At 43.9% G+C, this 27,983-nt stretch overlaps 1 protein-coding gene across 14 annotated transcripts; it reads right to left on the minus strand.

The window, feature by feature from the left end:
- Window positions 1-578: 578 nt before the first annotated feature.
- On the minus strand, window positions 579-27,967 carry LOC110496547 (tumor protein D52). 14 transcript variants are annotated; one of them, XM_036953288.2, is made up of 8 exons: window positions 27,777-27,967; window positions 6,329-6,453; window positions 5,784-5,932; window positions 5,301-5,402; window positions 4,479-4,505; window positions 4,004-4,045; window positions 3,197-3,245; window positions 579-3,016 (listed from the first exon to the last, which is right to left on the minus strand). In XM_036953288.2, the coding sequence occupies exons 1-8, from the start codon at window positions 27,793-27,795 to the stop codon at window positions 2,879-2,881; spliced, it is 651 nt and encodes a 216-aa protein (XP_036809183.1). In that variant the 5' UTR covers window positions 27,796-27,967; the 3' UTR covers window positions 579-2,878. The 14 variants fall into 14 exon arrangements, with proteins under 14 accessions (XP_036809183.1, XP_036809178.1, XP_021428180.1 ...); XM_036953283.2 differs by lacking the exon at window positions 27,777-27,967 and adding an exon at window positions 9,327-10,584; XM_036953287.2 differs by lacking the exon at window positions 27,777-27,967 and adding an exon at window positions 9,327-10,525 and having other exon boundaries at window positions 988-3,016; window positions 3,178-3,245.
- Between the last annotated feature and the right edge of the window lie 16 nt (window positions 27,968-27,983).

Raw genomic sequence — 27,983 nt, forward strand, 5'->3', positions numbered from 1 at the left:
CATTCCTCCAGGCAGCCATTAAAGTTTACCACATAACAAAGTGATGCAGGAGTGCCGAGTATTGACTCTGAAGTTCCAGAACAGAACTCCCAGTAATCAAGTTGTCTCTAGAAGGTTATAGAATCCCAAGCAGGCTCCGTAAACCCCAGACAAAGAGAGTGAAGCTCCAACATGAAAAACAAAAGTTGCTCCAAAGAATGTCACTATAGCAATGATTAGTGTAACAACAAAAAGCTTCAAGTACTTGACTATATCATCTGTAACCACTGAACTATACCGGCAGGTGACACGCTGCTCTAGACATGTTACTCCTCATTACAATAAGCAGATTTACATGTCTACAAAAAAGTATATTTCTAAATGTACCAAGGGGATATCTACTATTTATATATCTACATAGCTATTGGCATACCTGTCCACCTCCTGAAACCTGCCCTGCATAACAGTGACATGACAAAACATTTTTTACCTCTGCCTCTTACAGTGTGATACCAGAGTGGATATAAGGAACCCCCATGATGCTTTGGTACAGACCAATGTCATAAATGGATGGAAAATGTATTCTCTTCTCATGCCTCTTAAAATGTTGAAAACAACATAAAAATACATTTATTTGAAAGGTTGTGAGGAATGCTAAAGGAGACAAGACACTGTTCAAGTGCATTCTTGTTAAATAACCCAGTTTGACTGTTTTTTTTAGAGATACGTCAGCATTCCAACTACAAACCAGACCAGTGTGGCTGTTGAAGGCCTACTCTCTGGCAGTTTACCAGAAGACTTTTGATCACAGAGTTCCTGACAAACTATTTCTGCCCACAATGAAGAGGCGGGAGACCCTCTTTCTGTGAAATAGGTCCTGACTAAACAGAAAAGTCAACAGCCTACTGCTTTAGCAGTCGGGCTAAATGGGGGCAACGGGTCTACAGTAACTTCTCTCTGGAATACATTTTATTAGCCATAATGTCTTCTTAATGGTGGAACCAGGACTTTTCTTCCAGAACTTTATTTCCACAATGAATCCATGCCATGATATGGCCAGTCGTCTTCCAGTAGGGGAGGACTTGCATTAGGCATTTAAACCAAATATTCACTAGTGTCCTAAAATGTACGTACAGTGCCCATAGAAGGTCTACACTCCCCCTGAAATGTTTTTCCTACAGATCTACACAACCCACTCCACATTTTCAACGTGAAAGAAAGTTATTTGACCAAGTAACAGATATCATAATTGGATAAGTCTCTATCCTGAGTTAATACTTGGCGGATGCATCTATGGCAGCAATTACATCTGTGACTCATTTCCATTAAAGTTCTACCAAGTTGGCACAACTCTTAGGGCAACATTTATCCATCGTTTTTGTCAACATTGCCCAGGCTCAGTAAATTTGGTTGGGGATCACTGGTGGACAGCGATATTTAAACCTTGCCTCTGTTTTGTTGAAGCAGATTTAATTCTGGACAGACTAGACCACTCAGGAACACTTAAACTCTTAGAAAGACTTCTGTTGAAAAACATTCAAGGATGTGTAGACGTTCTATAGGCACTGTATGTATCATCCTAGTGTGGTCAAGAGTAAACATTTAACAGGATCCTGCATCGCACTCTTTTATACCTCAAGATGTTCAGAAGAGAAAAACATTCCCTCAGACAGTCAACTGTAAAAATGGATTACCATACCACATACACTGTAGAGAAATTAAAATACCGACACGGGAGGAAATCTAGTTATTAGTCTAGGTCGAGAACAGTATATTTCCAATTTAAGGAAAATTGCACATCTTTATGAAAAGGTAAACAATGAAAATCACTTTGAAACAAAAACTACTACCATTCATATATCATTCAACAGTAGAGAAGTACACAGCATCCTGTGACTATCCTGCTGTGTTTCAGCATACCAAGCAGAGAGAAGTACACAGCATCCAGTGACTATCCTGCTGTGTTTCAGCATACCAAGCAGAGAGAAGCCAGTGAGACAAGTGCCCTAATACGGACTTTGGCCCACCATGCTGTGAGGCTTTGAGTGATGTAAATTGCACTGACCTGAGGGTCAAGGCCAGCTGACACCATTATAACCAATCATGCATCTGCGACTATCATTACACACTGATCTGGATGCTTTGGCCCACCTTCTCTGATATCAGAGTTAAGCACTATGAACTGCTCAGAGGTCAGATTTAGACCACCCCCATATGGTTAAGCTGTGAGAGGAGTGTGTGAGCTACACAGATTTGGTATTAACTCTACTCAGCTGTGCTCTACACCACATTACTGGTGCTATTGGTGATAGTAGTAGTAAATGACAGAGAAGGCCTCTGCAGTGTTGGAATAGAAATGACATCCTAGTGATTACAGTGGTTGGAGTACATCAAAATAAAATAAAAAGCAAATGCCTGTTAGTACTCAAAGTTATGGAAATATATGGGCCTGTGTGAACCGATTCGTTTTGCCATCACAACTTCACTTGCTGTGACATACAGTTTCTCATTAAGTGTAATGTATATTCTTCTACTTGTGCAGGTTCCTCAAACATGGACATTAAAATAGAAACATACAGTCCTACAAACCTACAAGTGTTACGGTGTCACAACAATATTTTCATAATTACATTTTTTTTAAATGTTAAAGTTCCTGGGGAAACTTATTTTTCTTTTTTGGTTGTTGGTTCTGTTGTTTTGTGCTATAGGGTTGTAAAGAGGGTATGGTTCTAGTGAATGGTTGTTGGTTCTGTTGTTTTGTGCTATAGGATTGTAAAGAGGGAGCTGAAGAAGGGAGGAGGTGAGACAACAGAAAGAGGGGAGACAGAAGGGGAAAGAGGGTATGGTTCTAGTGAATGTCAGCCTGGCTAGGGGTCAGGGGTGAAAGGTCAGGCAGGTCTCAGTGAGGCTGTTCTTCCTGGGTGGCGATGGGTGTGGCCTCTGGCCGTTTCTCTACGGGAACAGAAGGGTCAGAGGTCGCTGTAGAGGTCAACACATCGCCAAAGTCACCTTGAGATGCCGTCGGGCTCATCTTGACCTGCAGGGTGGAGGAAGAGAAAGATGTTGAATGAATAAATGAAGACAAACAAATTCATTCATTTTTATCATCTGTTGTGATGAATTTCTCCCCAAATATTAAAATATAAATATTTTAGGGCTCCTCCAAATGTACTGAGAAGTGATTAAGTTCTTACTCACTCCTCTTCTCATCTTTTACCTTTAAAGTCTCGACTTTGTCCTCAAACGACTTAAAGGTGGGTGTGTTCCTGTGAAGAGGGACACGGGATGTGAGTAGAGCGGGATGAAGAGGAGTGATATTGCAGACTAGTGTGTTCCCTATTTAGTGCACTACTTTTGACCAGGGCCCATAGTTGTACCCTATATAGGGAATAGGGTGCCATTTTGTACACAGCCTAACAGACACCAGACTTCCATATCCAGAGGACTGTGGGAAAGCAGAGGTGGGAGGTCAGGGAAGAAAGCAGAGGTGGGAGGTCAGGGAAGAAAGCAGAGGTGGGAGTTGGGATGCATAAAAGGAGACACATTTATCGTCATTGTTTTCATAAGGAACGTTAACTGAACCCTGTCTGGATGGGTCGTCAGATAACTATAGATGATCCCAGAGTGGCCACATTCAGTCTCTTCTATTCACAGATCATAAAGACTATTTACTGTCCAGAGGGTATAAACACTAAGAATACAAGAACAGTGTTTGTGTCAGAAATGCACCTCAGTCCCTATAAACTAGAGAGGTGTTGGCAGTCGCATCTCGACCAACAGATGTAGGCTCTTCATTTGATCACTCTTGTTGCTGGGAATTTTCCTGCACAGCAGGGAATGCAAACTTCTAGTGTATTTGAGGTTTAAAATAGCTTCTAATGTTTGTGATTTCCATTTTAAAATGTCAAAACTCAAGCCAGTTTTTCCTCAAGTCCACAAAGCTGCGAGACGTTATTGTAGAAGGTGCTACAGAGGAGGGTTCCAGCAAGCCGCGGGTTGGTTGTTAACGTGCGTGTTCCCTTACCTCATCACGGGCATACTAGCAGAATGCTGTAGGGAGCGTATGCTATCCGACAGCATTAAAAAAGAGAGATAGGGGGTTAGCAAAGAAAGAGAGTGCCCCAGTGTGGAGAGGTAGAGACACACATTCCTTCATTCATCCTTTATTTCCTACATTCAATCCAAGTTAAATTGACGAGTGACTAAGAGTATGTTGAGGTGAAAACAGGCCTCAGTTACCATAGTCATGTATGGCAATGTAGACCTACTGTACACAGACATGCAATCACAATAAGCATTGGAATGAATCCTCACAGATCTCACACAGAACCAAATCCCCCTAGCACAGAAGAACCCATGCAGTACAGTGTCAGATATGAACTCTACTAGCAGCCAGGGGTTAACACTCCAAGACGACCTACAGAGTAATGATCTAAGCAGCATATAAAATGACTTGGTACGGATGAACTAACTAACGGCACCGGCAGGGACAGTCTTACCCAAAGGAATTGGAAATAGATTGCAATCTGTAAAGGCCAAGTATTGTGTTAAAGACATGTACAGACAACAAACCAAACATTTCCCATGATAAGACGAGCATGTGTATTCTCCCTGCCACGTCAGTCCCCACTCTACTTGATAGAATACACTACAAAACATTTCCCATGATAAGACGAGCATGTGTATTCTCCCTGCCACGTCAGTCCCCACTCTACTTGATAGAATACACTACAAAACATTTCCCATGATAAGACGAGCATGTGTATTCTCCCTGCCACGTCAGTCCCCACTCTACTTGATAGAATACACTACAAAACATTTCCCATGATAAGACGAGCATGTGTATTCTCCCTGCCACGTCAGTCCCCACTCTACTTGATAGAATACACTACAAAACATTTCCCATGATAAGACGAGCATGTGTATTCTCCCTGCCACGTCAGTCCCCACTCTACTTGATAGAATACACTACAAAACATTTCCCATGATAAGACGAGCATGTGTATTCTCCCTGCCACGTCAGTCCCCACTCTACTTGATAGAATACACTACAAAACATTTCCCATGATAAGACGAGCATGTGTATTCTCCCTGCCACGTCAGTCCCCACTCTACTTGATAGAATACACTACAAAACTTCAGGTCTAAGCTTAGGGCCTCTGTGGTAAAAAAAGAGCCTGTCTTTGTATGCTTCCAAAATGGCGCCCTATTCACTACACGGTGCAGTACTTTTGACCAGAGCTCATTGGGACCTGGTCAAAAGTACTGCACTATATAGGGAATAGGGTGTCATTTCAGATGCAGACTTGTGTGTGCCTCACCTGACGTCCTCAAACTTCCTGCTGATGGCCGAGCCCATGCTGGTGAAGGCTGCCGTGGCCTTCTGACCAGCTACGGACAGGCCCTCTGACGTCTTCTTGTAGCTGTTAGGAGAGAGAGAGGGAGAGCAAGACGGAATAAAAAAAAATATGAGAGAAAATAAAGATAAAGTCAGCATGTGAGAGCTGACTCTGCAGAATAGTGTGCGTGCTCACATCTGCATGTATGCCTGTGTTTTTATTTTACCTTTATTTAACTAGGCAAGTCAGTTAAGAACAATTTCTTATTTTCAATGACGGCCTAGGAACAGTGGGTTAACTGCCTGTTCAGGGGCAGAACGACAGATTTGTACCTTGTCAGCTCAGGGATTTGAACTTGCAACCTTTCGGGTACTAGTCCAACACTCTAACCACTAGGCTACCCTGCCACCCCAAGTGTATAAGTGTTATGTATGTGTGCGTCCATGTGTGTGTACAGCCACATACGCAGTAGAGGTGGTGACCTCCTGCCAGCTCTTGCTGATGTTCTGTTTGAGCTCGTTGAGAGGAGTGATGCCCAGCTTCCTCTTGATGTCTGCCACCTGCTTCTCCTTAGCTGCCAGCACCTGAGACAGAGTCACGACCTCATCCTCCACCTGAGAGAGACATGGAGAGAGACAGACAGACATGACACAGACATGACAGAGAGAGCGATACAGACATGGAGAGAGACATGAGACAGAGAGAGAACGCAACAGACAGTGAGAGAGAGACACACGTTGGAGGACAGAGACGGTGCGAGACAAACACGGGGTGTAGGGGTGAGACACACACGGGGTGTAGGGGTGAGACACACAGGGTGCAGGGGTGAGACACACAGGGTGCAGGGTTGGGTAGTATTGACTGAAACAAATGTAATTTAACGTTTTTTTCACCCCCAGAACCAAAATTCTGTAATTCGTACAACAGAGTTGTTATACATTATAACACTGGAAGTATCTACATTCTTATAATACCTAGACCTCTGACTTGAACCAGGGTTCCTGACTTACCCTGAGCAGTTCATCTCGCAGCTCCTCCTGTTCCTCCTCTGTCAGGGTGGGGATGGAAGGGGACACAGCCACCGACATCACTGCATCCTCCCCTACCTCTGTGATAGAGTCTGGTCTCACAGCACCTGGAGAGATGTAGTGGGAGGGGAGGAAAGAGAGAGGGAGGGGGGGGGGGATAGAGAGAGACAGGGAGAGTAAAAGAGAGCGTTAAGAGAGACATCCTCAGAGTTTCTGATCCTCAAAGGCTTGAGGATACAGCAGGTGTTCAATGATAGCTGTCAACTTAGTAGTGTTTCTCCTTCTGGAGTGGAGGAAGAAGACAGTCCAGTGTCCAGGGGCGGTGGAGGGGGGGGGGGACCAGCTAGATTAAGAGAGCCTTTGAAGGGCAGGTGTGAAACACACACACACAATATTGTGGTCTCACTTCTTTGATGTTGGACTCAGCCTTGAGCAGGCCAGTCAGCCACAGCTCTACCCTGTAGGAATTGAAGAGTTTATTTCCAAAACACTATATCCACCAATCACAGTTGTGTTTATTCGTAGGATTTGTTGTTTTGTTTAACGCTATATATCCATTGTTAAGCTGGAGTGGAATATGTTCGTATCCTGTATATTCGACTGTCATATGCGGTTGTCTGTGGATAAGAGAATCTGCTAAACATAGATGTTTTACATACAGATCATGTTACTGTATTCAATCAAATAAAAGCTAAATAAATATATATTGATGTCACAAATGTATCATTTGTACAGTTCTTTATTAAACATTTAGTTATATTTGACTGTAAAACCTAGCAGTACTACTTATTTCTCTGAGTGTGAGGCGGATATACAGCATTTTGCAAATAAAATGGATTGTCTCTCAGAAATGAAACCATCAAGTGATAGACATGTATGTGAAAAATCTGTCATTGAACAAACGCCATGATTAGATAGATTGGGGTGGTTTTTCACTCAGAATTTATTTAAAACAAAGCAAACGTACCAATATTTCTGAAAATGTATATATAGTGTTTTGGAATGAAAGTCTTCAATTGTAACATGAATAAAAGCTGAACCTCCTGGATGGAGATGTTGAGATTCTTCAGCAGGAGAGAAACAGTGGGGTAGTTCAGAACAGAGTTGTCAATCACAAAGACACTGAGGAAAAGGCCATCAGTGGAATAAAAACGCCAATAACTGATCCCTAGCAGCAACAAAGAACCATGTTATGAAAAATGTGGATATTTTCAAATCTCTCTTTTTGGGGGGGAATGTGCATACCACATCAAGAGTTAGTCTTTCAATTATACTTTCTACTTTATAATGATTCATCAATCTATTAAAACAAATCAAAAGGCACATGGTTCTTGCTCTGTAGGATTCACTATGTAATTACTAGTTAACTAATATGTGCACTAATACTAGTTAACAAATCAATTTCCCATGCTGCTGATGCAGCCCTAACTTTCTCTGATTGGAGAAAAGGAGTTTTGCCCGGCGCAGCACGAATCATGGGTGTTCCTTGTGATCTGGTTTTGACCCTGGGAACGGATGGTCCTGTAATTGATTAGTATTAGAGAGAACTGTTGTGGTAACAGAAGCTCAGACACAGAACGGCAGCTGACATGGATCTATGGATGTTACCTGTATGGATGACAATTGATTGCATAAGTAGCCTGTTTTAGATAACCAGTTTTCTTCATGCTTTACATGAATGGCTAAAAAAGTGACTTGATACTAAACCAGTAATGTATCGGACTTAAGAGATTGAGTGACTTTCTGGTCCTTAGTCCTTGTTGGCCACATTAAGACTTCAGGATGAGGAAGACCATGATGACTTGAACAATTAGCTCCTGGGTAAGGGACAGTGTGTTGGAAATAAGAAACAACCGAGTGGGTTTGCTCAGCGAACAGGCATCACACCAAGAGAATACAGAGAAGACTGGCTTGGCCTCACAAGTAATTATGAACCAGTAGAAGCATGCTCTTCAATGTTGCTCAAATTACCATCAATCTAACAGAAATGTACCCAACTCTATCAAATAATATTTCTATGAGATAAATTGTGTAGAAATGCTCAACACATTCACTCAACTCTTCTTGACCGTTCCGATTGTTTCCCTCCCTCCCCTTGACTACGAGGGAGTGGCACTCAGGTGTCTGCGGTCCAGGTAGCCGCGGTCCAGGTAGCCGCGGTCCAGGTAGCCATACTGCTGACAGTGACAGGTCTGTGTAATCTATACCACCATCCCAGACCGCGAGGGCTTCTACCTTATATGGGTTCGAACAGGAGTGTCAAACTCCTTCTGCCCATGATGTGGTAGCAACTATAAAGATTAGCCTACATCACACAAAACGCTGATTGTTTTTGCTCCAACGTAATGTATAGGTACTCTGTATTCACAGCCAAAAAATAAAGGCCACTACTTTAAATGAGGCACGTCTGTTGAGAACTGAGGTTAATCCCACCAGAATGGCAGCGTATAATTAGCCTGTTAGTATAACAAGCCAAAAGTTTTTTTTTAAATTAAGTCATTGAACCTTTCTATATATTTTTTTACAGTGGCCTGTGTAAGCTAATTATATTGCTCTAGGTTAACTAGTAATGATGGGATTCCAGCATAGTTAAGAGTCATGTAACAATATTTGTTTAAAAGGGCTTTGGCTGTGGTACCAGCTTTGTTCGGTCTTGTCATAGCTTGACCAAGCTCCTCTGATGCGAGCACGACAATCCACTCTAGGTTTGATAAACCCACTCTAGGTTTCTTCCTAGGAGTGTTTTCAGTGTGGTCAGAGTTCAACCCCCAGCAACCACCCACCCGTTTGACATCTGCCCCAGACAGACCCTTTTATAAAGCAGGTCAGAATGTGACAGCAACAGAACGCAGTTAAACGCACACACATCAAGAAACGCAAAGGAGATCTCCTTTTGTTCACATCTCATTCTCTTTGCAAACACCCTATCCACACCCCAGTACAAATACAAACTTCTTCACTCACTCACTGCTTTGGTTACCTCTGGCTGTGACAGTCACGTGCGGTGAGCCTGGTGGTGTTACAATGACGCTGGGGGACAGATAGAGGTAGCTGCTATTCACCCCCTGCTCAAAGTTAAACGGCGACTTGTATTCCTGCTCCAGAGCGTCCATGGCTGTTGCCTGGCTGGGTTAGGTGGCTCCAGGCAGGGTTAGGTGGCTCCAGGCAGGGTTAGGTGGCTCCAGGCAGGGTTAGGTGGCTCCAGGCAGGGTTAGGTGGCTCCAGGCAGGGTTAGGTGGCTCCAGGCTGGGTTAGGTGGCTCCAGGCTGGGTTAGGTGGCTGGGTCCAACCACAATGACTCAGGTCACTGCAGCAGCTGAGATTGCCTGCATGTGCTCGGACACATGCAGCTGGGGCACAGTTCAGTCAGTGCTCCGATTGTCCTCTCCTGGTCTGGTAGACGCACGGTACTCCTGTGTCGTGTGTGTATGTGACAGTGTATTACGTGAAAGTGTGTCGTGTATATGACAGTGCATTACGTGAAAGTGTGTCGTGTATATGACAGTGCGTGTGTGTGTGTCAGTATGTGACACTGTGTTGCGGTCGGACACACACAGCTCCAGCCGGGCTAGCCTCCTAGCCTGTCTGTCTCGGGGTCTGTCTTTCTGCTGCAGGCTCACATGACATGCAGTCATCCAGGCAGGCCGAGGTGGCGTCACGACAGTTGCTCTGTGGTGTTAATGAGTTACCTTCCCTTTAGCCGTCACCCTCTGCCGACACTGCAATCACCAACCACCACAGTCATTAGTCAGGCACTCCCAGTCCCCTGGTAGCTAGGCTTCTCTGTTGGAAATAATCCCAAAGGTCACTGGTGGATTGCTGCAATCATCCACACATCCAGTTTCTGAATCTGCACACCCAGGAGGTTTTTAAAGGAAAATACCATAAAGATGCTAGGCTATGCTAGCATTTGTGGAATGCAGGAGCTCTTCTGTGATGAGTTTCCAGCTCTAGTATACAGCCCTGGTCGCTCTCTCCCTCCCTCTATCGCCCCCTTCCCCATCCATCTTGTCATCTTGGGAAAAACGAGGTTCCATTTGTTGGTTGGTCACATGACACGCTCAGGCCCGGGACAGGGCAGGCCCGTGAGATGGAAGCAGCCGTAATCTGCAGTGTCCCAGATTACAGCGAGCCGCTAATCCAGTTCAGACTGTCCAGCTGGGAGCTCCACTGTACTGTTACTGTACAGAAAGAGACACTATGTACCAGAGAGCAGGTAGCTGCAGCTGTATGTACCAACACAGAGCTGTGCTGTAGCGTGTGGAGAGAGCTTTGCTGTACTGTATGTAGTAGTCTACCAATGCCGAACTGTGCTGTTTAGTGTCTACTGCAGACAGAATAGATTAACTTTTTGTGAGAGTAGGCATTTTAAAATATGTCCATGATAATGGTAGCCTATACGACACCTACACTGGTGTACAGTTCAGGCCAATGCTCACTAACACAGGTCTGTTTCAGAGCATAGCCTTAGAGTCCTTTTCCCATGGTGCTCGGCAGTAGCGGGGTCAGTGTTTGTATTGTGTCACACTAAAGTTCTGTATGTAGCCACTTCTGTACGGGTCTATATTTTATTTTATTTAATGGGACAAGTCAGTTAAGAACAAATTCTTATATACAATGATGGCCACCCCGGCCAAACCCTCCCCTATCCGGGAAAACACTGGGCTAATTGTTTGCCGCCCTATGGGACTCCCGATCACAGCCGGTTGTGATACAGCCCGTGGTCGAACCAGGGTCTGTATTGACGACTTAAACCACTGCGCCACATGGGGGAGTGGTAAGGAAGGAAGGACCTTGGATTGAATGGAGCAAGGTTCTGCCATTGTTATAGGAATCTTGGATTTGTCAGTTGTCGTCTTTGTAAGAGCCATGTGTTTCCTAGCAACCATCTGTGTAGGATTGCAAACTATAGAAATTATTCTACCAGTGAAATATATGGAGAGTGTTACATTATGACAAGGCTGTGATACAAAGATTCAGGTCACAATGAGGCCTTACAGTGAGTACTTCCATTCACCAAGTTCCTTACAAGCAAGCAAGCAGGTGCGTGCACAAACACACACACCAACCTCGGCACCTCCTCATTCTCTCCAAAGTTGGTGTGAAGAGTTTATAGGTCCCGGATGTTTGCCTTTCTGGCTGGTCCTTGTTGGCCGGTTACCAAAGCATGCGTCAGAGTACACACACACATAAAAATACGAAGTAAAAGTCGGCCATTCATCATCTTAAAGGGAAAGTGTGATATTATTAATGCACATTTCATTCTAACAGCAAAATTTGTACCCGTAAGTAATATGCTATTCATTTATCTGAATGTTGATAATACAATCGATGTGCTCTAGTGATGTCTGATTGGAGTTTGATTGGTTATACCTAGGAATTCCTATATGGGAGCACAAAGCAGGCTCCGTCACTCATTACAAATGACTTGAAGCTCAAGCTAGCTACATCTGTGTGATTTATTTTTGTATTTCCTCCTTCCAGGGATATAAGAAAAGCAACCTGTAGGTCGAGTAGTCACACTTCCTTGCCAACAAGTAGAACTTTACAATAAGTTTTAATATTAGAAGAATTATAGTAATAACTTATTGAATCCATGCAACTTCTCCACAGTGGCGTGTATACAGGAATGCCAGTCTCTTGACAAGGTAGACGAAATTCGAGCAAAGATTGTTACAATCTCTGATGTCTCTCTGGAAGGCATTCTCGGTTTCACGGAAACATGGCTCACTCGGGATACGTTATCAGAGTCGTACCGCCACCCTGTTTCTTAACGCATCGCTCCGACAGAAAAAAACATCTCTCTGGTAAGAAGAAGGGCGGGGGTGTATGCCTTATTATTAACGAGTCGTGGTGTGATCATAACAACATACAGGAACTCAATTATCTACCAAAATAATTATCTTTGATTATAATCACAGCCATGTATATCCCCCCCAAGCAGACACATTGACGGCCCTGAAAGAACTTCATTTGACTCTATGTAAACTGGAAACCACATATCCTGAGGCAGCATTTATTGTAGCTGGGGATTTTAACAAAGTTAATCTGAAAACAAGGCTCCCTAAATTTTATCAGCATATCGAATGCGTGACCCGGGCTGGCAGCATTCTGGATCATTGCTAATCTAACTTCCACGACGCATACAAAACCCTCCTTTCAGCAAATCTGACCACGACTCCATTTTGTTTCTCCCAGCCTATAGAGAGAAACTGAAACAGGAAACACCCGTGCTCAGGTCTGTTCAATGCTGGTCTGACCAATCTGATTCCAAGCATCAAGATTGCTTCAATCACGTGGACTGGAATATGTTCTGGACAGCCTCAGACAACAAAATTGATGTATATGCTGAGTCGGTGAGCGAGAATATTAGCAAGTGCATCGGTGATGTTGTACCCACGGTGACTATTAAAACCTTCCCCAACCACAAACAGTGGATTGATGGCAGTCAAAACTGAAAGCGCGAACCACTGCTTTTAATCATGGCAAGGCGACCAGAAACATGACCGAATACAAACAGTGTAGCTATTCCCTCCGCAAGGCAATCAAACAAGCTAAGCGTCAGTATAGAGACAAAGTAGAGTCGCAATTCAACGGCTCAGACACGAGGTGTGTGGCAGGATCTACAGTCAATCACAGATTACAAAAAGAAAACCAGCTTTGTCGCAGACACCGACGTCTTGCTCCCAGACAAACGCTTTGAGGACAATACAGTGCCACTGACACGGCCCACTAGCAAAACCTGAGGGCTCTCCTTCACCGCAGCCAACGTGAGTAAAACATTTAAAAGTGATAACCCTCACAGGGCTTCTGGCCCAGACGGCATCCCTAGCAGTGTCCTCAGAGCAAGCGCAGACCAGCTGGCTGGTGTGTTTACGGACATATTCAATCAATCCTTTTCCCAGTCTGCTGTTCCCAAATGCTTCAAGAGGGCCACCATTGTTCCTGTTCCCAAGAAAGCTCAGGTAACTGAGCTAAACGACTAGCACTCACTTCCATCATCATGAAGTGCTTTGAGAGACTAGTCAAGGATCATATCACCTCCACCCTACCTCACACCCTAGATCCAATTTGCTTACCTCCTCAATAGGTCCACAGGGGACACAATCACACCGCACACTGCCCTAAACCATCTGGACAAGAGGAATACCTATGTAATAATGCTGTTCATCGATAACAGCTCAGCATTTAACACCATAGTACACTCCAAACTCGTCATTAAACTCAAGACCCTGGGTCTCGACCCCGCCCTGTGCAACTGGGTCCTGGACTTTGACCGGCCGCCCCCAGGTGGTGAGGGTAGGAAACAACTCAACCCAGCTGATCATCAACAATGGGGCCCCACAAGGGGGTGTTCTCAGCCCTCTCCTGTAGTCCCTGTTCACCCATGACTGCGTGGCCAAGCACGCCCACAACTCAATCTTCAAGTTTGCAGACGACACCACAGTGGTAGGCTTGAATGCCAACAATAACGAGACGAACTACAGAGAGGAGGTGAGGGCCCTCGGAGTGTGGTCAGGAAAATAACCTCACACTCAACAACCAAACAAAGGAGATGATCGTGGACTTCAGGAAACAGCAGAGGGAGCACCCCCCTATCCACATTGATGGGACAGTAGTGGAGAAGGTGTAAAGTTTAGTTCCTCTACGTACACATCATGGACAAACTGAAATGGTCCACCCACACAGACAGCGTGGTGATGAAGCTGCAACAGCGCCTCTTCAACCTCAGGAGGCTGAGGAAATTTGGCTTGTCACCAAAAACCCTCAAACTTTTACAGATGCACAATCGAGAGCATCCTGTCGGGCTATATCACCGCCTGGTACGGCAACTGCTGCGCCCACAACCAGAAGGCTCTCCAGAGGGTAGTTAGTTCTGCACAACGCATCACCGGGGACAAACTACCTGCCCTCCAGGACATCTACACCACCCGATGTTACAGGAAGGCCAAAAAGATCATCAAGGACAACAACCACCTGAGCCACTGCCTGTTCACCCCACTATCATCCAGAAGGCGAGGTCAGTACAGGTGCATCAAAGCTGGGACCGAGATTGAAAAATGGCTTCCATCTCAGGCCATCAGACTGTTAAACAGCCATCACTAAAATTGAGTGGCTGCTGCCAACATACTGACTCAAATCTCTAGCCACTTAAATAATTAAAAATTGGATGTAATAAATGTATCACTAGTCACTTTAAACAATGCCACTTTACATGTTTACATGCCCTACATTACTCATCTCATATGTATATAGTGTACTCTATACCATCTACTGCATCTTGCCTATGCTGCACGGCCATCGCTCATCCATATATTTATATATTTTTTTCATTCCTTTACACTTGTGTGTATAAGGTAGTTATTGTGAAATTGTTAGATTACTTGTTAGAGATTACTGCACGGTCGGAACTAGAAGCACAAGCATTTTGCTACACGCGCATTAACATCAGCTAGCCATATGTATGTGACCAATAAAATTTGAAGCCAGACTATTTAGCTTACGTTGATTGGACTACATTGTCTTTGGAATCTTTTATTTGTCTCTGTATTAGACTAAGCAGAGGTGATTTGAGGATGTTGAAATGGTGCTGGAATAGTGGAACAAGCTCCTATATTCTTTGCGGCAACTCTCTGGTGTTCTAAAATAATAGTTGTTTAGTAGTCAGAAAATATCAGAAACATGAACTTGCTTGACCATGCTGTAGGTCATGTAACTGTTTGTTACATGCAACATGCTTTGTGGACTCCACCAGACAGTTGTTGCTCCCCGGTTCTGTAATGAAAAAAAGTTGTGGTTGAAATTATTCTGCCACAGTCTTCTTATTGTCTCGGCCTTAACCCTATATATATATCACGGGGTCAAGGCATATGAACTAACAGGTTATAGAGCAAACACAATTATGAGAACACATTGGCTGTAATATGGCTTTTCTCCCCCCTGGCTTTCCCAGTGATTTTACCCATGCACTGCCTCTCCATTTTGGTGTAGGTTTACAAGTTAGGTATTTGTTTTCAGTGGGGATAATGATTCAAAACAGCAGATAGCCATCTCTTTGGCCGAAATGTTCATTTCAAGAAACCCGAGCTGGCAACTTTAACCTTACCAGTTACACATAGAACTCCATAAACCAAATAGGCTACTGATGAAACAGAGGGTTTAAACTGGCAAAGGAAGGAGTGCCACTGTTCTTCGAATAATTGTCTCTTACTTTAGCTTCCTGTTTTTCTTATTCCCTCAAAACCGGGACCAGTGTCAGACATCCATTTTACCACTGCCCAGCAGAGTTCGAACACAAACAACGGCCACCGTGGTCAGACAGAAAGACGCTCTTTTAAGTTGTTAATACTCCACAGCGACTTGTCAGTAGATTATTCCCTGCGCACCGTGTCACATGGTGGAGGGTCCCAAACAGGAATCATGAGACACTGGCTGGATGGATGATGACTTTCCAGCCCAACCGTGGCTGGCCAGACAGTCAGTTAGGGGCAGGACAGAAGCCAGACAGTGTGGAGATGAAGAGGCCTAGGATTTATCCACACCTAAAAGGGGGGCATCATCCCATGACCATGGGACACTGGGGGATGACTCAAGTCTCCAGTCCAGGCCTGGACACAGCCAGGGGTGCCATGTGAGAGGGGAGGCCTGCGATATCCACAGTGTTATGATAGGAGGCCCGTGACGATCTACTAGAGAGGGAGTTCTACCGAGGCACTTCATGGATATGAGGGGAGCGTTCCTTGGGCGTAAATAATAAAAGAGAGCAAATCTATATTTTGGTGGTGTCATCTGAGCTAGAAGACAGTTTATCTTTCAGGCTCTCACAACAATAATGTCATTCAGAGATGGCAATCATGTCCTTCTCCCGTGGAGATGTTCCTTGCTCTACATTTGTCTCGATTTCCTCAAGATCTTATGATCAGGAATCCCACATTTTTCTCCACTTGAACCCAAAAACCAGCTGGGTTATTCAGTTTGACTTTTACAGCCAGGCCCAGGTTTCTCCCCTCAGTGTAATGTTAGTGCTCCCCCAGGCTCGCCTACAGCCCAGCCAAATCACAGTCGGATGAAAAACTCACATAAAGAAATAGACCCTGTAATGAATTCACATAAAGTAAGACGTGGTAATTAATTTACATAAAGTAGACATTGTAATACACAAAAAGTAATAGACCCCATAAATGAATTCACATAAAGAAATAGAAGCTGTAATGAATTGTGAGTCACACTGCACCCCGAACGTTTCCGATGCCAAGAGTTTATAGCACTGTGCTGTTGCAGTGGTTGCAAAGGGGAGAACATTATCGGCATAACAAGAATAGAAACTACAGGTTTTCCTTCTGTGATCCTCCTCACTTACAGGCCTTTGTCTTGCATCACGGGACTTGGAGGAAGTTGGGTGAAAATAAAGCATCAGATACGCAAACCCTTCTGGGATAGAAGTATGGAGTGGACATCCCATTACAGCTGACATGACATGGAATCATCATTTAGCAGACGCTCTTATCCAGTGCAACTTACAGGAGCAATTAGGGTTAAGAGCTTTGCTCAAGGGCACGTCGGTAGATTTTTCACCTAGGGTCAGGGATTTGAACCAGACCTTTCGGTTACTGGCCCAACTCTCTTAACCGCTAGACTACCTGCGATCTGGTCAGGCGTATCGCCATCTTCTGCTTGGTAGTAGGACTGAGCAATACGGCCCAAATACCATTTCCCTGTAATTTTCAGAGTTTTGACAGTATGATGGTATTTTATGTTTTTGAATAATACAAGTAAAACATTTACTCAATGAGTAGTGCGTGACCCTAGGCTGGCAACACATTCATTTTAAGTGATTTCAATGTGTTTCCATTCTAATTGTTTTATACTGTTCAATTAAAACGTCAACCCCCAAAAATGTCTGCATTTTTATACATTTCTGCATTTCATGCACTCATGAGATCATTTCCACACTGCCACATAGGGCTGCAGGATATAGGCAAAAAAAATCTAGGCCTTATTTTTAACCAAACGTTGCAAATTTGACTTGCGATTTTGATCTAAACACTTGGATGAACTGTTGCAATCATGGAAATACAAGATAATAGTGTGGGGCCTCCCGAGAGGCGCAGTGGTCTAAGGCACTGCATCACAATGCAAGTTGTGCCACTAGAGATCCTGTTTCGAGTCCAGGCTTTGTCTCAGCATGGATCTGTTACCAGGAGACCCATGGGACGGCACACAATTGGCCCAGCGTCGTCCAGGTTAGGGGAGGGTTTGGCCGGGATGTACAGTGCCTTGCGAAAGTATTCGGCCCCCTTGAACTTTGCGACCTTTTGCCACATTTCAGGCTTCAAACATAAAGATATAAAACTGTATTTTTTTGTGAAGAATCAACAACAAGTGGGACACAATCATGAAGTGGAACGACATTTATTGGATATTTCAAACTTTTTTTAACAAATCAAAAACTGAAAAATTGGGCGTGCAAAATTATTCAGCCCCTTTACTTTCAGTGCAGCAAACTCTCTCCAGAAGTTCAGTGAGGATCTCTGAATGATCCAATGTTGACCTAAATGACTAATGAGGATAAATACAATCCACCTGTGTGTAATCAAGTCTCTGTATAAATGCACCTGCACTGTGATAGTCTCAGAGGTCTGTTAAAAGCACAGAGAGCATCATGAAGAACAATAAACACACCAGGCAGGTCCGAGATACTGTTGTGAAGAAGTTTAAAGCCGGATTTGGATACAAAAAGATTTCCCAAGCTTTAAACATCCCAAGGAGCACTGTGCAAGCGATAATATTGAAATGGAAGGAGTTTCAGACCACTGCAAATCTACCAAGACCTGGCCGTCCCTCTAAACTTTCAGCTCATACAAGGAGAAGACTGATCAGAGATGCAGCCAAGAGGCCCATGATCACTCTGGATGAACTGCAGAGATCTACAGCTGAGGTGGGAGACTCTGTCCATAGGACAACAATCAGTCGTATATTGCACAAATCTGGCCTTTATGGAAGAGTGGCAAGAAGAAAGCCATTTCTTAAAGATATCCATAAAAAGTGTTGTTTAAAGTTTACCACAAGCCACCTGGGAGACACACCAAACATGTACAGGACCATTCTGGAAGAAAACCTGATGGAGTCTGCAAAAGACCTGAGACTGGGACGGAGATTTGTCTTCCAACAAGACAATGATCCAAAACATAAAGCAAAATCTACAATGGAATGTTTCAAAAATAAACATATCCAGGTGTTAGAATGGCCAAGTCAAAGTCCAGACATGAATCCAATCGAGAATCTGTGGAAAGAACTGAAAACTGCTGTTCACAAATGCTCTCCATCCAACCTCACTGAGCTCGAGCTGTTTTGCAAGGAGGAATGGGAAAAAAATTCTCTCAATGTGCAAAACTGATAGAGACATACCCCAAGCGACTTACAGCTGTAATCGCAGCAAAAGGTGGCGCTACAAAGTATTAACTTAAGGGGGCTGAATAATTTTCATTAGTCATTTAGGTCAACATTGGATCATTCAGAGATCCTCACTGAACTTCTGGAGAGTTTGCTGCACTGAAAGTAAAGGGGCTGAATAATTTTGCACGCCCAATTCTTCAGTTTTTGATTTGTTAAAAAAAGTTTGAAATATCCAATAAATGTTGTTCCACTTCATGATTGTGTCCCACTTGTTGTTGATTCTTCACAAAAAAATACAGTTTTATATCTTTATGTTTGAAGCCTGAAATGTGGCAAAAGGTCGCAAAGTTCAAGGGGCCGAATACTTTCGCAAGGCACTGTACTTGTACCATCCCGGTCTAGCAACTGCTGCGGCGGGCCGGGCGCAGTAAATGCTGACACGGTCCCCAAGTGTACAGTGTTTCCTCTGACACATTGGTGCGGCTGGCTTCCGGGTTAAGCGGGCATTGTGTCAAGAAGCAGTGCGGCTTGGCTGGGTTGTGTTTCTGAGGACGCACAGCTCTCGACCGTCGCCTCTCCCGAGTCTGTACGGGAGTTGCAGCGACGGGACAAGACTAACTACCAATTGGATATCACGAAAAGGGGGAGAAGAATAAAATAGTGTGCACTTTGAGAACAGTGTTGTTTGAAATGACAATGAATGAAATGCCAGGGGGGAGTTATTGTGACTGGGTAGTAACCAAAGTGTTGACAAGTGTTTCCTAGGGGACCCGATAGTCTTTGGCTACATTAAATGTTCTCTCTTAGCTACTTCATGTAGCTAACATATTCATGCTTTGCGTATTCCTCTTTGCTTTAGAAGATACTGTTTCAAACTGATTTAAGTCTACACCATCACTGGTTTTATTAGGCTGTATAGGTAATTACTTTGACTCAGTACATTTATTAGCTAGCTAGCCAGCCAGCTAACAAGCGATTAGCATTAGGTGCTAAAAAGACTTAGGACCAACTTGCTAAGAAAAGACAAACTAGCTGTTTGCAGATGTACGAAACACAACGCTAGTGGATTTATATTAAAAAGCAAAGTGAAAACAGCATTGTTGCATGAGCTGCATTGACAATGCAGACTGAACGCATCTCGTGGTCGAGGAACAACAAATGTGCTCCTTGAGTGACGGAACGGGGCTAGGTCTTTGTGGAAAGTGGCATGGAAAGAGAGAGATGACTCAAGTAGCGAGGTAAACTATAAAAAAATTGACATTACATTTAAGAAACTAAAAACATTCAAACATAGAACGTTAAGTAAAAACCCAAACCTGTCCGTGCATCAATACCGGTATATCGTAAAATAAGGTACCGCTCAGCCCTAATCTACAGATAGATTAACTGCCTAAATAAAGGGAAAATACTTGAGTAAATGAGGGATACAAAGTATATTGAAAGTAGGTGCTTCCACACAGGTGTCCATCATGCTTAGCGTCATGTATAAAAATGCCCAGTTGCCCATTATTCTGGCTACCATGGCTAGAAGATATCTCAGGGACTTTGAAAGAATGGTCTCAAAGGAGCATAGGGGGTTTAAGGAGTCTGTGCGTGTGTCTCATATATCCAATTGAACACTTATGGGAGATTCTGGAGCGGCACATGAGAAAGAGTTTTTCCCACCACCATCAACAAAACATCAAATGATGGAATTTCTCATGGAAGAATGGTGTCACATCCCTCCAATAGACTTACAGATACTTGCAGATTCTATGCAGCTATTCTATGAAGCTGTTCTTGCGGCCTAACGCCCTATTAAGACACTATTTTGGAGTTTCCTTTATTTTGGCAGTTACCTCTATATGACAACTGTCTGCTCCTTGATGTTTTAACCAGGTCTTACAGGAAGAGATGTCAGTGTCAGTCAGTGGCATCTCAATCTTGGCTGGTGGGGGTGGATGTTGCTGCCTCAGATTCTGAAAGACTTCCTACAATAGCCAGACCTCTGAATGGAGCCAGTTGTGTCTTATTGAAATCTAATTAGAGTAACTTCGCCATGACCTTGGTCTTACAGTAATTACTATCATTAGGTTAGGCCGCATGTCAGAGAAAAACATGTTTTGAAGCATACAGGAAGGAGGAAAGTTTAGTTTTTCCTCAGTTAACAGCATTCCAATATAGAGCTAGCTTGTGGTTAATGCTACATTATGAAAGGAGATCAATAGGAAATATTTTGTTTGCCAACAAAAGTTTAGAAAAATTTTGGATTGAAATATCTGGGATGCATTACCAAAGGCAAGCAACACCGAAGCATGCATGAGAGCATCAGCTGTTCCGGACGACTGTGATCACGCTCTCCGTAGCCGACGTGAGTAAGACCTTTAAACAGGTCAACATACACAAGGCTGCGGGGCCAGACGGATTACCAGGACGTGTGTTCCGGGCAATGTGCTGACCAACTGGCAGGTGTCTTCACCGACATTTTCAACACCTGATTTAGTCTAATACCAACATGCTTCAAGCAGACCACCATAGTACCTGTGCCCAAGAACACAAATGCAACCTGCCTAAATGACTACAGACCCGTAGCACTCACGTCCGTAACCATGAAGTGCTTTTAAAGGCTGGTAATGGCTCACATCAACACCATTATCCCAGAAACCCTAGACCCACTCCAATTTGCATACCGCCCAAACAGATCCACAGATGATGCAATCTCTATTGCACTCCACACTGCCCTTTCCCACCTAGACAAAAGGAACACCTATGTGAGAATGCTGTTCATTGACTACAGCTCAGCGTTCAACACCATAGTACCCTCAAAGCTCATCACCAAGCTAAGGATCCTGGGACAAAACACCTCCCTCTGCAACTGGATCCTGGACTTCCTGACAGGCCGCCCCCAGGTGGTCAGGGTAGGTAGCAACACATCTGCCAAGCTGATCCTCACCACTGGAGCTCCCCAGGGGTGCGTGCTCAGTCCCCTCCTGTGTTCCCTGTTCACCCACGACTGCATGGCCAGGCATGACTCCAACACCATCATTAAGTTTACTGACGACAACAGTGGTAGGCCTGATCACCGACGAGACAGCCTACAGGGAGGTGGTCAGAGACCTGGCCGGGTGGTGCCAGAATAACAACCTATCCCTCAACGTAACCAAGACTAAGGAGATGATTGTGGACTACAGGAAAAGGAGCACCGAGCATGTCCCCATTCTCATCAACGGGGCTGTAGTGGAGCAGGTTGAGAGCTTCAAATTCCTTGGGGTACACATCAACAACAAACTAGAATAGTCCAAACACACCAAGACAGTCTTGAAGAGGGCACGACAAAGCATATTCCCCCTCAGGAAACTAAAAAGGTTTGGCATGGGTCCTGAGATCCTCAAAAGGTTCTACAGCTGCAACATCGTGAGCATCCTGACCGGTTGCATCACTGCCTGGTACAGCAATTGCTCGGCCTCCAACCGCAAGGCACTTCAGACGGTAGTGCGTACGGCCCAGTACATCACTGGGGCAAAGCTGCCTGCCATCCAGGACCACTACACCAGGCGGTGTCAGAGGAAGGCCCGAAAAATTGTCAAAAGATCCCAGCCACCCCAGTCATAGACTGTTCTCTCTACTACCGCATGGCAAGCGATACCGGAGTGCCAAGTCTAGGACAAAAAGGCTTCTCAACAGTTTTTACCCCCCAAGCCATAAGACTCCTGAACAGGTAACCAAATGGTTACCCGGACTATTTGCATTGTGTGCCCCCCCAACCCCTTTTTTTATGCTGCTGCTACTCTGTTTATTTTATATGCATAGTCACTTTAACTATACATTCATGTATATACTACCTAAATTGTCCCGACCAACCAGTGCTCCCGCACATTGGCTAACCGGGCTATCTGCATTGTGTCCCACCACTCGCCAACCCCTCTTTTTACGCTTCTGCTACTCTCTGTTCATCATATATGCATAGTCACTTTAATGATACCTACATGTACATACTACCTCAATCAGCCTGACTAACCAGTGTCTATATAGCCTTACTACTCTTTTTTCAAATGTCTTTTCACTGTTGTTTTATTTCTTTACTTACACCCACACCTTTTTTTTCCACACTATTGGTTTGAGCCTGTAAGTAAGCAATTCACTGTAAGGTCTACACCTGTTGTGTCTACCTATTATGCCGCATTGTTGCAAGGTGAACCTGCAAGCATTTCATGGTACTGTGTACTAGAGGTCTGCGCGGGACTGATTTCTTCATCCCCCTCTGCTGCTGCAGCTTTTCAATCCGTACCCGCCCGCTCCTGCTGGCTTTCTGTCCTACTCCTACCCACATCAGCAAGAACTGGTCCCGAACCCAACCACAGTACCACAATGTAATTTAGGCGTAGCCCATGTGACACAGCTCACTTGCTAGTCATGGTCCCAGCAATGTTGCGACATACATGCAATATCAAAAGCACTAAAATAACAGAAGAAATAGATTCAATTACCAGAGAGTACTCTACACCATTGAGACCACACATACTCTTGCATGCTTAACTAGGAGAGGAGAGGTAGGCTACTGAATTTAAAGCAGCAAATTCTGGAGTTTGTGTATAAAGTGACAGAGGTGCTTTTAATACAATAGGTAAACCTAGGCTAACACATACAAAGCAGAAATATGACCATTTCCAGAGTTGTCTGCATGAACGAACGCACCACAATTATTGTGTACCCTTTTGCACATGACAAATAGACTTGACATAGGCCCAGGCTTCTTGTTAGTTCTGCTCCACACTATCAGTCATAGAGTGAAAAATAAACATCTCATTGGTCCTTTCACATCCCCCTAGCGAGATGGTAGCCTACTCGAGGTAAACTGCAGCTCACACATGTACAATGTCTCCACAAATACGTTACGTCACAGCATAAGGCTCGCTAAAGTAAAGACATATCTGGGCCTCAGTTTGTGCAGAAAGACATTCCCCGGCACGGTACCAACGAAATGGACCCCTGAGAGCAAAAACGGACCCCTGAGCAAATACAGTAGGTAAGTAACCAATGGCAACTATGAAACAGAAAATAGGAAGAAAGAGGTGTTTGTATCAACTCAATTAAACAAAGAGGCAGAGAAGTACATTAAAAACATTAGAAAACCCTTCAATGAGTAGGTGATCTTTATTTAGACTATTTTCTACATTGTAGAATAATAGTGAAGACATCAAAACTATGAAATAACACATATGGAATCATGTAGTAACCCCCCAAAAAAAGTGTTAAACAAATCAGAACATATTTTATCATTTGAGATTCTTCAAATAGCCACCCTTTGCACACTCTTGGCATTCTCTCAATCAGCTTCACCTGGAATGCTTTTCCAACAGTCTTGAAGGAGTTCCCACATATGCTAAGCACATGTTGGCTGCTTTTCCTTCACTCTGCGGTTCGACTCATCTCAAACTTCTCAATTTGGTTGAGATTGGGGGGGGGTTGTGGAGGCCAGGTCATCTGATGCAGCAATCCATCACTCTCATTCTTGGTAAAATAGCCCTTACACAGCTTAGAGGTGTGTTGGATCATTGTCCTGTTGAAAAACAAATTATAGTCCCACTAAGCCCAAACCAGATGGGATGGCGCATTGTTGCAGAATGCTGTGGTAGCCATGCTGGTGTGCCTTGAATTCTAAATAAACCACAGACGGTGTGGGGGTGCTTTGCTGGTGACACTATAACACCTCCTCCTCCATGCTTTACGGTGGGAAATACACATGCGGAGATCATCCGTTCACCCACACCGCGTCTCACAAAGACACAGCGGTTGGAACCAAAAATCTCCAATTTGGACTCATCAAACCAAAGGACAAATTTACTCCGGTCTCATGTCCGATGCTCATGTTTCTTGGTACCAAGCAAGTCTCTTCTTATTGGTGTCCTTTAGTTGTGGTTTCTTTGCAGCAATTTGACCATGAAGGTCTGATTCACACAGTCTCCTCTGAACAGTTGATGTTGAGATGTGTCTTGTTACTTGTACTCTGTGAAGCACTTATTTAGGCTATAATTTCTGAGGCTGGTAACTGATGAACTTATCCTCTGACGCAGAGGTAATTCTGGGTCTTCCTTTCCTGTGGCGGTCCTCATGAGAACCAGTTTCATCATAGCGCTTGATGGTTTTTGCGACTGCACTTGAAGGAACTTTCAAAGTTCTTGACATTTTCAGTATCGACTGACCTTCATGTCTTAAAGTAATGATGGACTGTCATTTCTCTTTGCTTATTTGAGCTGTTCTTGCCATAATATGGACTTGGTATTTTACCAAATAGGGCTAGCTTCTCTATACCCCCCCACAACTGATTGACTCAAACACATTAAGAAGAAAAGGAATTCCACGAATTAACAAGGCACAACTGTTAATTGAAATGCATTCCAGGTGACTACCTCATGAAGCTGGTTGAGAGAATGCCAAGAGTGTGCAAAGCAGTCATCAAGGCAAAGGGTGGCTATTTGAAGAATCTCAAATATATTTGGGTTTGGTTAACTACACGATTCCATGTGTTATTTCATAGTTTTGAAGTGTTCACTATTATTCTACAATGTAGAAAATAGTAAAAAAATAAAGAAAAACCCTCAAATGAGTAGATGTTCTAAAACTTTTCACCTGTAGTGTATATGTTTACTGAACTGGAGCCATTCCCTAAGTAACACCAGTAAACCCTGCAGTAAAAGGCATTTCCCCCCTGGTAAAACAGTTCCTTTTCAGGCCTTTGTCATTAAGGTTACCTTAAATTCTGATGAAATATAGAGACCTGCAAAAGACACTATATTTAACAAAAAAAAAGTGCCCTTTCATCTGTTTAGGCACAATATTTGGCTGATATTGGTCAATTAGGCTCCAGATGTAGGTGCAGTCAGACACAGGCTCTCCTACTGCTTTTACCTGAAGCACTAAAAACAAACTGTACATCTCACTCTGTTGCCATGACAGCTGCCTGACAAGAAGAAAACCGTTGACTGGTTGTCCCATCATGAGTCACCCTGATGAAAATCTTGGCAACAGAGCTGTTTCCTATCCAGTGTACACTGGGACTAACTATTTTGAATTAAAAAGGTAATAAAAAAAAGGGGTCATATTTGCTGTGTATTTGCTGGCATGTGAACAACGCTGCCTTTTGTATTGAATGCCAGGTCTGCTTTGATGAGCACGAACATACAAAAGGTATCGAAAGGTATTTTTTGTGTGTGTGTGTGGGGGAACAAGCAGATGGACCCCAGGAAACAGCATCACCTCTATGTGCCGAAGGATGCTGATCCTGCTCATGACAGGTGACTAACATGTAATCTATATAGAAGAAAAAGACAAGCAGGTCAGAGGCCTTCCTACCTGGCAACCCCTCCTGCAAAGTACACAAACAAGACACCGTGTGTCTCTGGCATCATCCTGCAATCTGTTGTTTAAACAACACGCTGCTCCCTGGCCTGCCTGGCCTGAATACCAGCTGCAGTGAGATGTGAGAAGTGGGCAAGCAGACATGAACGGAGAGGAGGGAGGAGAGGGAGGCACAAGGCAGATGGCTGCCCAGCAGGAGAGGAGAGGAAAGGGAGTAATCAAAGCCAGGAAAGATGCATTCAGCTGCTACCTGTCTGGCCCTGCATCGAATCACCTCCCAAGAGGGATGTTGGGCAGAATGGGAAACTGAGGGGGGGAAGGAAGAGAACAGGGAAGTGGTCAGAGGGGTCATAGGGGACTGGCGTGCAGACGTAGACAGTGGGAGAATCTCATTCCATACTCCTCGCCTACTCAAAAACCATTGAATGAGAAAGCCAGAGGTCTCTCCCCTCTGACCTTCTCCTCCAATGGGTTTTGAGAAGGTGGAGGGAGATAGGAAGCGAGGAGTATGCAATTCAGATTCTCCCAGTGATGCTCCTCCTCAAAATGACACTCAAGTGGCATTGGTTACTACCTGGATTGTTAATGTGAAAGGTGTATATCATTCTGGGAGTAAAACCATAGGCTAGACCTGTAGAGACATGAAGTGTTTACCCATTTCCGAGATGGCAGGAAAACTGAAAAAGTGCTAGTAGTCTAGTGGTTAGAGCGTTGGACTAGTAACCGGAAGGTTGCAAGTTCAAACCCCTGAGCTGACAAGGTACAAATCTGTCGTTCTGCCCCTGAACAGGCAGTTAACCCACTGTTCCTAGGCCGTCATTGAAAATAAGAATTTGTTCTTAACTGACTTGCCTTAAATAAAAGGTCAAATAAAAAATAACCACAAGAACAGTGCAAATCTAAGGCTGTTCATAACCTAGTACACTTTAGTGATGAGGCCTATCAAATAAATGTAACAGGAATACACATAGTACATTCAAAGTGTGAAAATGTAATTGTGCCATCAGAGACATTGTCTACAACGGAGATAAAGAAGTTGTTCACAAAGCTTTAAAACGACAAAAGACATACAGTAAACTTATCAATGGGTAAAAAAGGCATACATGTGAATGATCAAGAAGGAGAACAATCTGTACACAGTAAGGAATGTATGACACATCTAGAGCAAGGTGTGGTGTGTGGGCGTTCCTGGAGCAAACATATGGTAAACTGTATTTTTCAACCCACTTCAGTGAAAAGAACAGCAAAACAACGCATAAATGTAATGCTTGAACCAATATTATGACTCTTTCAACGTTCTTTCATACGCGTGCAACAAAGTAACGTTAACAATTGAGGCTGGGTTTTAAATTCGAGGACTAGACAAACTTCCTTGTCTTATCTGTATCGTTTTTCCTCCCACATTCAAAGAACAGGAACATTGAACAATGTTTGACTATCTTGTTTAACTTGTGTGGTTTGAGATTAATGGCTTGCATATTATTGTCTCTGGGTATATCGAAGACTAGAACATTCTTTGTTTTAGATTTTATTTTTTTTAAAGCTTCTGCAGAAGGCTGAACTTGAGTTAGTTAGCATATGCTCTGATTAGCCTACAGCTAGCTGGCTAACTTTGGTTAGAAACAAACTAAACATAGTTTTAAAATGGTTGTCAGTAATAGTACTATCATTTTGCATGCTGTAACAAATACCTTACCTTGATCTGCTTGCTCCATCCTCACGCTATTTGCTGTTTCTGCTATACTTATTTGATCCAAAAGCTTGCAGGTTCCCCACTTCGCTCCTGCAATCTTGTGCACTCACATGCTCGCGGTAGGTGGGGTCCTCTGTGACGTCAAGCCGTAGAAAGAGCACGTAGAAGTGTAAACAGAGGGTGCGTTCTTAAATTCTCTCTGGCTATCTA

Source organism: Oncorhynchus mykiss, chromosome 18 (assembly GCF_057628025.1).
Source record: "Oncorhynchus mykiss isolate SJ-2025 chromosome 18, ASM5762802v1, whole genome shotgun sequence".
NCBI classification, from domain to species: Eukaryota; Metazoa; Chordata; class Actinopteri; order Salmoniformes; family Salmonidae; genus Oncorhynchus; species Oncorhynchus mykiss.

Coding starts and splice junctions, on each gene's coding strand:
- LOC110496547 (XM_036953283.2), bottom strand. CDS start 9,459: ATGGACGCTCTGGAGCAGGAATACAAGTCGCCGTTTAACTTTGAGCAG. Junction 5,933..6,328: donor TGCGAGATGAACTGCTCAGG/GTAAGTCAGGAA, acceptor TGTCTCTCTCAG/GTGGAGGATGAGGTCGTGAC. Junction 4,506..5,300: donor AGGAAGTTTGAGGACGTCAG/GTGAGGCACACA, acceptor TGGCCTTTACAG/ATTGCAATCTATTTCCAATT.